The sequence below is a fragment of the Bemisia tabaci genome, chromosome 2 (genome assembly GCF_918797505.1).
Source record: "Bemisia tabaci chromosome 2, PGI_BMITA_v3".
NCBI classification, from domain to species: domain Eukaryota; kingdom Metazoa; phylum Arthropoda; class Insecta; order Hemiptera; family Aleyrodidae; genus Bemisia; species Bemisia tabaci.
In genome coordinates this window covers 8,077,682-8,089,839 of record NC_092794.1, presented here as the reverse complement: position 1 = coordinate 8,089,839, position 12,158 = coordinate 8,077,682, and the positions used below count along the sequence as shown (strand labels likewise).

The 12,158-nt window shown below is 34.9% G+C and overlaps 2 protein-coding genes across 2 annotated transcripts; one reads left to right on the top strand and one right to left on the bottom strand.

Moving 5' to 3' along the window:
- The first annotated feature begins 172 nt into the window (after positions 1-172).
- Positions 173-2,832, top strand: LOC109032847 (coiled-coil domain-containing protein 115). Its single transcript, XM_019045156.2, has 2 exons — positions 173-328; positions 1,524-2,832. Exons 1-2 carry the CDS (start codon positions 316-318, stop codon positions 2,093-2,095), a joined length of 585 nt encoding a protein of 194 aa, XP_018900701.2. The 5' UTR covers positions 173-315; the 3' UTR covers positions 2,096-2,832.
- Positions 2,833-4,239: 1,407 nt separating this feature from the next.
- On the bottom strand, positions 4,240-12,012 carry LOC109032846 (male-specific lethal 3). Its single transcript, XM_072296646.1, has 9 exons — positions 11,737-12,012; positions 10,561-10,721; positions 9,913-10,071; positions 9,602-9,711; positions 8,616-8,763; positions 7,822-8,006; positions 6,746-6,833; positions 6,122-6,257; positions 4,240-5,554 (listed from the first exon to the last, which is right to left on the bottom strand). The coding sequence occupies exons 1-8, from the start codon at positions 11,995-11,997 to the stop codon at positions 6,170-6,172; spliced, it is 1,200 nt and encodes a 399-aa protein (XP_072152747.1). The 5' UTR covers positions 11,998-12,012; the 3' UTR covers positions 4,240-5,554; positions 6,122-6,169.
- Between the last annotated feature and the right edge of the window lie 146 nt (positions 12,013-12,158).

The window sequence follows — 12,158 nt, the reverse complement described above, 5'->3', positions numbered from 1 at the left end:
GCAAATTTAAAAAACAAATAAAGGGGGAAAATGCATAGACAAATATCATGCTTTATCAATGACTGATTATCCTCTGAATTTGAAAAGCCCGCGTCACCCTGCGATAGTTGTGAGAAACTGCCGGAAGAGAGCAGCACAGTCGGCAGGCAATCAGTGTAAACAAAATTCTAACCTCCAAATATTGATAAGCTGAGTAGAGATGCAGTGATAAGAAAATAAGAATTATTATCACAGTTCTAGTGTCATTATAATTTTCACTTCTGAAAAGTCAGTCAATCTCAGGTTCTTAGTTTCAGAATTGCGAGTGAAATTTCTATGGATACCCCGGGTGAGCTATAAACACATTAACCTTTGATGAATAGAAGTATTCCTTCTCTCTTCCACCCAAAAGACACTTCCACATAGCCGCACCCTGAAGAGTTAAAGTTTATACACGAAGAATTAGTTCAGAAAACTCGTCAAACCACATGGAATTTTCTTCCTGATTTATCCACGTAGTCAGACTTATAGTCACTGAGTGGAATGCATTCTTTTTTACCAAGATGGTTGTGACTTGTGAGGCAAGGAAATCATCCACAGCTCACAGTAAATAAGTTGACCGACTAAAAGGCGGTTCATCCGGGGATCATGGAGTGATCAAACTGAGGTGTAACTAATTGCATTGATGTTCTGAGGAGTCTCTACAGGTTTGACCTCTTAGTCGGAAAAATGATGATGGTGCGTGGGTACGAGCAAGGGCGGTCAGGCAGGCAGGAATGCAGGGAAAAATTCCAGGAGGCCGAATGATGATTAGAGCAATTTTAGGATGTATGTCTTCTTCTAACATCATATAACAATTGTACTAGGCCAGTATAAGAACTGATGGGCTGATATTCCTGCTCAGGTACATTTTCGGTCTTAGTCCGCCCCTAAGTGCGCACGAGTCCTCAGAATATTCAACAGCAAGAAATGTAAAATTCAGGAACAATGTAATTCTGTCAAGGATATAATTTTGCATTCATCGCTGAGATCAATTGCTGTATCGAATGCCATGTTTTATTTTGTAGGTAGCCAAATTTTGTTTTCATTTCTCTGAATCCTGTGATTAAGTATTTCAGTGTGATTCCATGATAATGCAAAGCAGCTATCATCATTTTTTGAGCTAAGAAGTTGAAATCAAAAAGTTGGAGTCAAAAATAATTTGACTCGAATAGTGCACCGTAGTTCGACTACACCCATAACTTGAGACAAATTACTGTAGTTACGGTAAACACATAAACAGTAGATTTTTGTCGTAGCCATCTTGGGTTTAGTCCTTAGTGATAAAATGAAAACAACAGCTCCTCTGTCACATTCTAATAATGAATCTTTCAATTTTGTGGGGATGCCACAACCCTAAGATCCCAGCAGGGTTATCTCCCAAGAAGTTAGGAAAGATGTAAGGAAACAAGAGGAGTAAGAAGACTGAGATCTGCTAGGTTTTACTGTGCTGAGTAGCGTTGTCATTGTTAATAATTGGTGCTCTTTTTTGTATTGTCCCCCAGACATGAAGAAAGATCCAGCCATTGAAGATCTGAACACAGAATTAGACAAGCTGGGTTTCAAAGTCTTGCAATTGATGAATGATTACATAAAAAGTAAGGTGCAACTGGAACAGACAATTAAGAATGGCTGTTTAGACCTGGCCAAAGCCCGTTACATCCGAGGAGGTGCAGCCATATCTTCGCTTCAACTCCCAACTGAAGATAGCTTGGGTGTGAAAGCTCTGGCCAAGGTTGAGGCTCATCATGAGAGGACAGATGGTTGTACCTCATTCAGTTTATTGCATTTTGAGCCAACTATCTCCAACAAAAAATCAACAGATTCTGAAACTGACAGCTATACAGATGGAGACAAATCCTGTCTTGACTCTGAAAAAATCACCGATCCTTTAAAGTGGTTTGGCGTTCTAGTCCCTCAGAATCTAAGGCAAGCCCAAGCATGGTTCAAGCAAAGTATTGAATTAGCTGTGGACTGTACCAATATTCAAGCAAGTATTCAACATAAGAGAGAAGAGTTTTTGCGGTTGTTGAAATTGAAAAGAAGTTTAATCAGTGCTGAAAGCGAATTTAAGTGACTTCATAATTTCATATTATGGAAGAGCTTCTGCTGGCGTGTACTTCTTTTCAAAGTATTCTGTCTCTGACTGGATGTTGCAACATTTTTGCACTTTCTTCCATCCTCTTGAAAGATTTTCTGCTAACCTTGCCCAGTCTCAAGTGTATAACTGCCTGAGGGACAGGATTGACTTAAATGAATTCAGAAGAGTCATTATTGAATTCAGTCGAAGTACATCTGGTCAGTCGTTTTTGTATAGTGCTGACCCGGCAGTACAAAGTTAGTTTTTCCTATGGAGCTATGGTCTAGGGCTCCCAGAGAAGGCTTTAAATGTAGAAGTTAAGCCCGTGTTCTTGGAAAAGGCTTGGTTCAAAAAGGCATAAAATCGTAATTTTAAGATGTATAATCTTAAAATAAAGGACCATCAATCCTGTATTACTAGTGTTCATCAAGAGGAGTCCTCTCCCTTTTGCTCTTCATTCGAGGACATCTTGACTTATTTCTGCAAAAAGGAACCATGTACCTCTGAATGAATTCAATTTTAAGGTAAAATGTAGGTATAAAAATTCTAGGGCGCTGTTGAGCCCTGATCATTGCCCAACACACAGAAGTAATAATTTGCATTTCAACCATTATTATTTTTATATCATTTTAAGTACCTAATTCGTGTTTAAGTTTCCTAATGTTTAGGTGTTCAAGTGTTAATACTTTTTTAAAATGTAAATTCATTAAATAATTTCTTATGTTATTTTTAAAGGTGTTTGCTTTTTTCCCATTGTGTTGTCAAGATGCTACAGTTCCCTTTTTTTTGTGGGAAATAATGTGCCCTATACACTTAATCCAACATCTCAACTGGCAATTGTTGATTATTTGGGCTTGGGTGTGCATTGATTAATTAATGCTTTTTGTTCGATCAAAGATCTGGACCAAGTATTGCACTTAAAATTTCAGTTTTAATTGTGATCTCTTGAAAATCTCCCAGAAATCATTAAATCCAAACTGAACATTAAACAGAATTTAAGGTAATGCTGCAGAGGAGCATAGATTTCTTCACAAAATTCTATGTTAGTTATGCAAATTTTAGGATATAAAGCTAGTTTTGAAGCAGTATTTTCATCTTTTCTCTAAGTTTCACATTAACTTACTGGTCAGATTCCCCTCCTACTTAAAAGTGTGGCCAACATCATTTCACTCCTAAATTAAATCAGTGAGAACAAAAACACACCAACTCAGTAACTCGAAAATGCTCAATTTTCATAAAGGTCATTGAAGTTAGTGCATTCCAGCCTACGCCTTTAAAATGACCTAAAGTGCTCGTCCTTCGGCACCAAACATATTTATCTTAGGCTAACTTCTTCACCCACTGTGCAGTTTTGTTTGTGTCTTGATTATTTTCATTTTTTCGAATTGGTGTGTTTTCGTTCTTACTGATTCAATTAGCCTAGGCAGCTGCACTTTGATTTAAATTCAAGAGCGCAAGGGTGATGAAAAGTTGACGGTACTATATGACCGATGATTAAAGAGCAAAATCTTCTTGCTAGGTACTCCTGATGCCAAGAAAAAATAATTAGCCAATGAAATGGTTCTTATCCCAATTTTTTTCCTTTTTTTTACAAAAACAGGATTATTTTTATTTACAGACCATAGAAAAATACCATCTAAAAAAAAAAAAAAAAAAAAAAAAAAAAAAAAAATGAGAGATAATTTGAAAGGACTGCACCAAAATCAGCTGAATGCATTTCACGCTATCTACTTGACAACCTCCGATGTATTATTTGTTTAACTATAAACTAAGGAACATAATTTTCGAGACTTTCTATGAATTTTTTCTAACTTTAAAAGAATTTTATACTGAAAAAGTTTCAGGGGCGAAGGTTGCTTCGTTTCCTGTTGAAGGAATAAAATGTGAGAGGACAGAGGAGAAAACGTGAAGTGGTTAGTAAAGCTGATTTAGGTTGAAATCGTCCGTATAATCTTTGTTAAATAAAACAAATTTGTAATGAAATGAGATATCATTCAGGGAAATAATTGAACACGAGTCCAATACTCCCTCAAAAGAAGGTAATTAAAATTAGAAAAAAAGTGAGTTCAAAAAGAAAGAGCAGAAAGCAAAGCAATCTACGGTAACCATCGGCATCTGGATCTACGGTGACTACCTCTTCACTCATTTTAAATAAGTGGTTAAATTACAGTATAATTATACTAGCAGCATGATTCAACATAGCTCAAATTCAAAGGAAAATATGCTGCCTTAACAGTGGCTGACAAAAAATACTTAACGAGAAAGAGTGAATTATGCAGAAAACAGGAAAATATTTACAAACGCATCATGGTGAATCCAAAGTTGGATATGACTTGACTGCTCTGCATATTAAATTAAACTAATTTTTTTAAATTTTTATTTTTTTGAGTATTGAAGATGTGACCTTTTCAAAAGGTCCTCTTCTAATAAATTAAAAATTTGCAAGAAAGTACACACCTCAAAGAGATTAATCATGTCAAATTTCCTTGACTTTGACATGCATTTACATATTGTATTACTGGCATAGAGTATGTAAACTTAACTGACTGATGCTCCACTAATTTGTATTTTTATTTTGTCAAATAACAAATAAATGATTCTATGCGTTTTTTTCCAAGGGGTGAAAGACACACAACACTTTTGTGCTTGAGAGCCAAACAAACCTAATTAACATTTTAGGAAAAAGTGAGTTACTTGCATTCTAGGCATAACCAATAGGGGTTCTATAGGTGGAAACAAATTTAGTGCCCCCCCCCCCCCCCCCCCCCTGACGCCAGCACAGAGATAACAAAGTCTAAAGGAACGTGGCTACAGATGTGCATGCGGAGCACTAAATAGTGGGAGAGATTAGTGACCTCAGATTTGCATTTGAGTGTTACTAATCGCTAAGAGTGTTATCCTGCGGCAATACAAAAAGTTTTTGAAGTGATGATTATTAATTAATCATGCAAAAATCATAGAGGACAGACAAAATAACTTATCCAATACTTGATAAAGTGAGCATTTGCCCCACCTTTATGGAAACTATGGTTCTATTAAGGCTGCTAAGAATGATCAAGACTGTTGTTATTAGGTAACACTTTTTCAAGCTTTAGTATGCCATATTGTGAATAAAATTTAACTAAAAGTTCCTTTGCTATTTTTTTCTTTTTTACTGTTTTTCTTCTAGATGGAAAACTGAAATTTTTATTTGATTAGTACTGGAAAATTTTCACTTGTTAGTGAAATAACTAGGTTGTTCTAATTTCCATCTGTGGTGAAAGATTTTTCTGTTTACTTGAGAGACAATAGGACTACTTATTTTTTGGGTTTTTTCAATGAATTCTTTCTATCTTCAAATGGTTAATCATATCTGATTGATAGAAATTGTGTACATTTTGGGCTCGCCCATTTCTTGTTTATGAGGCTCTGCTTCTATTACAGGGAGGAACGCTTTTTCATGATATGCCCATATTTCTGAAAAGTTAGAGAAAACGAAGGAGTTAGTATTGAAAATTGAATAGTATAACCCTGAGTTGAAACAGCTTTCAAGGATAACCTGATAGAATGCACCATGAGATATATTCTAGGAGAAGCATGAATAGAATATGGAGTATTTCGCAATCAGAATTTGCGGCAAAATTTTCCAATTAAATTGAAAATTAGAAAGGAGCACTGATCATGACCTCTTGATTGTAAAAATACAAAGAAAAATAACGCAAAATTGGCTACTTTCCATTTAAGCGTAAAATGGGTATGAATCAGCAAAATTTGTCCCAAAATGCATAAATTGTAAATTTCATATGCTGTATACTTGCCAAAAAAGTTTCCATTTTACCCTAAACTCTTCAGATTTATACTTTGTATCAATCCTGCTCAATATATCGATGAAAGAGATATAGGTGGTGAGAACTCCAGGCCTCTCTATTTATACAGCCTCTGGCTTTTAATAATTTCCCTGCCTCCCTTTTAAAAAAACTTTGATTGCCTATTTGATGAGTATCAGGATGAATTGGAGATGGAAAATATCAGCGAAGTACTTACCTTTTTCTTTCATTTTTGTGCAGGTATTGTAATAAGTGCTGTCTACATCTAACTATCGTGGTTCAGGTCTGATAAAGAGATGTCTCTATCTTCATAAAACGATTCTTCAAACCATTCTGCATGGCACTCTAGGAACCTGAAAAGGCAGAAATTAAATATCAAGTCCTCTCAAGAATAATGTACACAAAAGATGTGAGGATTGTATGCAAAAAATGAATCAAGAAAGATTGCCAGGTTAGGCAAAAAATGTGGATACTTTAAATGGGGTTAAAAGGGTAAAGATGCTAATTTTTCAGCACATTCTAGCAGTATAGACGCTATTAGTAATGATGCCATGATAGGGAATCTCCATTATATCAAATTGGATCCAAACAATAGCAATGACAAAACCTTTTTCAATGCTAACAATGAGAATGAATAGATATGTATTGCTTCTCTGTGAAGTGGCACTAATAGCGTCCATCCAGCACTATCTAGGATTCAAAGTACTGAGCCACTGACGGCAGTTTCATGGAAAAAGAAAAAAATGAGAGGGGAAAAGAGCACAAATTAAGAGGGTGAAATGACTAGGTTTGGATTTGAAAGGACAAAAAAGTTCTTCATAATTTAACAAAAGACACTTACTGCAAAAATTTATTGATGTAAATTGTGATGGTAGAGTCAAATTTGTCACACAAAGTAATGGAGGACATTAACAATTCTGGTAGTTTAACTGGAAAAACAAGAACAAAAAATACATCAGAACCAAATTAGTGCTATTCTGAGGCCAATTAAATGCTCAATGAGTGAGTTTGGCTTCATTAATGTACAAAAATATTCACATTCAAACACAAAGAACTCTGCACACCAGCAGAGGCTCATCGGTTCTTGGTACATTTTGATGAGACTTTAATAAACAGGTAATGATTAAGTTCATCACCGGGGCAAAGCCAAAAGTTTAGGTGATTCTGTTGGGTAGGTGCTGAGATATTTGGGATTGGACATGCATATGAAAAAGGTGTCTCTAAATCAAGAAATATGGCAAGGCAAAAGATGATTGAGAATAACTTGCAGTGCTATGCTATTATTCTCAAGAGAAGGAAGCAAATAAACTCCTTGCCACATCCGTCAAATCTAAAATAGCATGGAGATGTTGAAACAGAAGCGAGAGATGCAAGGAAAAGAAAGAGAACGAAGCTAGCACCCAATTGCCCGTAGTGTATGTCTAAGAGCGCAAAAATATGGAGAGGGAAGACTCGTAATTCTTCCACTGTGCATAAGCATGTTAAAAAGTGATGCGCATGTTCAATTGCATATATATCCACTCCTATCCAACAAAATAACCTAATTTTTTGCTTTGGCCCAATGATGAACTTTATGATAACCTATTGTCAAAATGATTTGACAGCCAGTAAGCCTTCACCGGTATGCAGGGCTTTTTTCTTAACTTAAAAGACATCAAGATACATTAAAATTTCTCTTTCAAGCCATAACAAGGTCTCTAAAAAGTTAGAAGATTTTGAACATTGCATTTATCATTCATAGATAATTGTACTTGATAAATTTGTAAATTAACGAATAATGAAAAAAGAGCGCACCTAATAGCAGGCGCACTCAAAACTTAATTTCTTCGTAACTGTGAAAGAGTCCTTCTTGGTAAAATATATGGTTAATAGAGCATGCCTGACAGGAAGAGATAATACATCTAAAAAGATACAAACCAAACAGCCTTAAAAGGTGAATAGCTCCATAAATTAAGGAGGGCGGAACTGGAATCTGGTTGTACATTTCATCCGGTGTTAAGTGCCAATTCAGTAGATCAGAAAGCACAGCTGCTCTGTTTGGAGATGCCATTAAATTTGTTTTGAAATCTAACGCTGATCCATAGGAGCTAACACTGGTCACACTGATGAAAAAAGAAAAAATGGAAATTTTACATACATTTTTAAAAGAAATAATTTAGAAGATGAGCTCCTTGATAGTCATTTAAAAAACTGACTGATTACTAATGAGCAAATTAGTAATCAAATTAATTAGCAGCGAATTAAATAGAGCAAATTAATATTATGATATAAATTGATGATGATGGTAATTATTCCACCCAATAGTTTGAAAAAACTCTACTTTCACTCTTGCTTCAAAATTCATAATAATTATTGATTTATTTAAATTAGATTATTATTCAATTAATGCAATAATTATATCGGACCGAACATCTTGCAGGCTCTCTCTTACCCATGTAATTTTACAAATTGAGGGGATTAATGTTAAAAGTCTTTGAGTTTTACAAGTTTGGTAAAGTTGAATTCAAATGATAATTTTTGAAGGATCATCAATTGTGAGTAGAAAAAATTCCTCATTTCTCTCAGTCCTGCATTGTTACTACTTTTGTCAATTCTGATATTAATCAGGGTACAGAATATTTTTTTTTTTTTTAAATCAACAGTTCATTTCTAATGCATGTGCAATTGTACAATATTAGAGCACCAAGTATACTGAGGTAATCAAAACGTACCTTGAGATAGACTCAAACTTAACAGCAGGTGTTTCAGTAGAGGACAATCTGCTACCAATACTTCTGGATGGTTTGTCAGGCACACCATTTAAAATAGAGGGTTCAAGAGGGCACTTGTGGGATCGAAGAGTCTTCTTCCTTCCAAGGTCTGCCGAAAGGAAACAGAACACACACCATAAAAAAAATGTTATTTCAGTTAAGTAGGATAAAATCCTCCACCTACTAACATCCCTTATTTTCACTTGTCTTAGGTCTTCATGATTCTCACAGGAACTTCCAAATTTTTTTTGAAACCATTGGGTTTTCTCAAAAGATTGGTACCGTGTGCTGACTAAAATTTAGTTAACACTTAAAAAAGTTTTTCTCTTTCTTAAAGAATTATTATCTTTATTATTTTTTGGTAAAATATCTGTAAGAGTACTCGCTGCCTGCCAATGTTTGTGGTACTTCTTTGATATAACTTGCTTGTTGGTTTTTTCCCATTTCCTTTGATAATGCTAGATGGTGGTGCGAAACTTTTGAAACACATCCTTCGTTCGAATGATCTATACAAGCTATTAAGTAAACAGCACCAAAATATCCGAAAATTTCTCAAAAACTTAAAGACATTGGATATTTTCTTTTTCAGTGCTTTCAAACATAATAAAGGAATATTTTTTAGCAGGTGTAGCAGTAGCAAAATTACACATTCCAGCATGTCCAATATAATGATGGTATGTTACATTATTGCTAATCCACAGCATTAGCACTCTCCGCAAATTTTTTTCATTACTTTCTCTCCACTGTTTTGTCATAATTGATGTTGTAGCTATCCGATTACTTTTAAAATGCAATACAAAATTCACAAAAAATGACAAAACTAGAGGCCATAGAAGGCTAATGACTTTGCTAATGGACATCAACAGCTGCTTTTCTCACTCTTGTCTATAACGAAAGGAAATTTTCATTGCTAATGCTACAGTGAAAAATTGAAAACGACAACTTACCACTTGCCCCCTCAAATTCTGAATGATATAGATGGCTATCTGGGTCTTCATATTCTTTTTTGACATGAAATTCTTCTTTCATCTGGAATGGTTCGTCAGCTCCAAGAGGACTGTTATTGACAAAATAGGAAAAGAGAAATTAAATAGAAGAAAAGGAGATGAAAATATAATTGAGGGTGCGGAAAAAAATACAGGAGTTTTTCTCATTCACAATTCGTTGGTCTACTGAGCCGACTGATGCATTTACTTTATGCTTTGAAGTTTCTGTAAATTTTGAAAGAGAAACAAACAAAAAGGAACGATTTAATTACCTGGTGCTACACGCTGGCTCATTTCTGTCGGGTGAGACAACTGGTTTATTCCGTAGTTGCTCATACTGCTCTGTCTCTTCACTGTACAGTAATATATCACCAAGTGTAAAATCTAGAAGTATTCGTAATCCATCCACGACTTCTTTGCAGATGTTTAACCTGGAATGGAGATAGAAATTAAGTGCATACAGTGAAGCAATCGCATCATTTCTACTATTGACAAACGTTGCCTTTATTATTTGGAAAAATATAACTAAAGACATAAGTTATTTGAACCAAGTTCGGCAAAAACAAACTAAGCCTCATCTTAGGGCAAAATGAGTTTGGATTAGTTTTGAGTAACATCATACATAAACTACTACCAAAAATTCAAAATAAAAAAAATGTGAAAATAGAGTTACTTTAATCTTAAAAGTTGAGTCTCATGGTGGAGTGAGACTTCTTTTTTTCAATCCTAGTCTCAACATTATATGGCTTGTCTCTTTTCTCTTAAATTCGATGCAAGTGAGAGGTGGATAATTGACACACTTCAAAATTAAATTTTTTTTTCATTTAATCCTAAGTTGAGAGCCAAAGCTCATCCATCTGGATAGGCTTGACCATTTAGTTACTTAGCTCCTCAATTGAAAAATAACTTAATGAACTTACTCAACGGTGTCAAATTTGTTCACTTTCCGTCTCATTTTGTGACTCGTGTGGTAATGATGTCGAGGCTTATCTTCTCCTGAGTCTGAGGCTGTGAAAGCACAATGTTTCACAAAATTCTCCAAGATCGTGATAATATTTGGTTGAGCGGGAGCTTTCACAAGCTGTGAATTGAACAAAAGTATTATCATGTTAAAAGGTGCCCTTTTGATGAGTACTAAATGCTGCTTCAACAGAATGATAACTTCTGGTTGAGAAAACATTTAAAGAAAAAAACAACATTGATAAAAGGAATACTGAAAAAACTAGGAATTTTTTTTGACAAAGGGCTTCATGCAGAAATATAATGAAAATTCCTTGAATTTGTTTTTACACCTCTGCAGTAAATCTCATGACTAGAAAATATTGTCCTAATCAATTTCTTTACAACAGATATTTCAAAAGTTAACAGAGAGGGAGGTTAAACTTGGCCGATTCAGTTACTCTTTAAAATTTCTAAGCTATCAATTGATAAATATTAACAGTTAACAAATAAACTTATGTTCATTCATCCAGTACATGCAAATACAAATGTTTGAAATGAATTTAATAGACATGCTTGATTATTTGATGTCATTTCACAATTTGGCCACTAAGTTTTCTTAATTCTGCTTATTAATTGAGAGAGGTAAGAATTGAACAGCCAAATTAAAAGGAGGAGGTAGAGAGTTTTGGAGATTGCACCAAATTAACTCTTTGGATAATAGTCAATTGACCTGTCATTATGTGGTTCATCCTGAAAGAGGTCTTGCTGAAATCAAAATTCCCACCAATGTAGTTGCAAGTAATGCAATTGTACCATTTGTGCGCAATTGCTTTCTAACGCAGATTCCTTAAATATCTGACAAGCTACTGAGTACTGATAGAAGTTATTAAGATACCTCTGATTGGTTTAATGGTTCCTGAACCAGAATCTGATGGTCATTTTCCCAGTAAATCGAAGATGGATGAACAAATAAAGTTGCATTATTGCTATATCAATAGAGTCTGTTTAAAATTAGTATTTTCTGTTTATAACCTTGATTCTAATGGTAATCTAAAGTTAGAGAAGGGAATTCTTGAGTGAAAGAAGCTACTATCATACGACCATCCCTTTCCTCTCAATGATAATTTGTACCAAGAGACTGCTCAAGAGCTCACCTTATTTTTCCGTTTTATCATTTCATAATCTAGATCAAGATGTTTTTTCAAAAGCGGTGGTAGGTGAAATAGTGGAGAGAGTATAGGTTCCTCGGTGCCTGTTGAGGATTCAGAGGTGGGCCGCTCATCGATGGAATTTCGTCTTTTCCGCGCTCGTTGAACTTCTAGACTTTCGTTTATTTTTTCTGAAAGTCTCCTGGGTTTCTTCTTCCTTTCACGCCGATAAAGGTTCCCACCACTGAAAAAAAGGAGCAAGCACATCACATCTCTCAATCCAATCTGAAGCAACTCTGATTAAGTTACGCGAAAAATCTGGAGCACTGCTAAGTATAAGGAAAAAGCGCACTTTTGCGCCTGATTTTTTTGTGTTGTTATGGATTTCTGTAGTTTATCAATCCATCTCTTAAAATAGAATCTATTAT

Excerpts from the sequence above, each read along its gene's own strand:
- LOC109032846 (XM_072296646.1), bottom strand. The coding sequence starts at position 11,997 with ATGTGCTTGCTCCTTTTTTTCAGTGGTGGGAACCTTTATCGGCGTGAA. Across the intron at positions 9,712-9,912 it reads GAGCCAGCGTGTAGCACCAG|TCCTCTTGGAGCTGACGAAC; the intron begins GTAATTAAATCG and ends TGTCAATAACAG. Across the intron at positions 6,258-6,745 it reads TACATCAATAAATTTTTGCA|GTTCCTAGAGTGCCATGCAG; the intron begins GTAAGTGTCTTT and ends CTGCCTTTTCAG.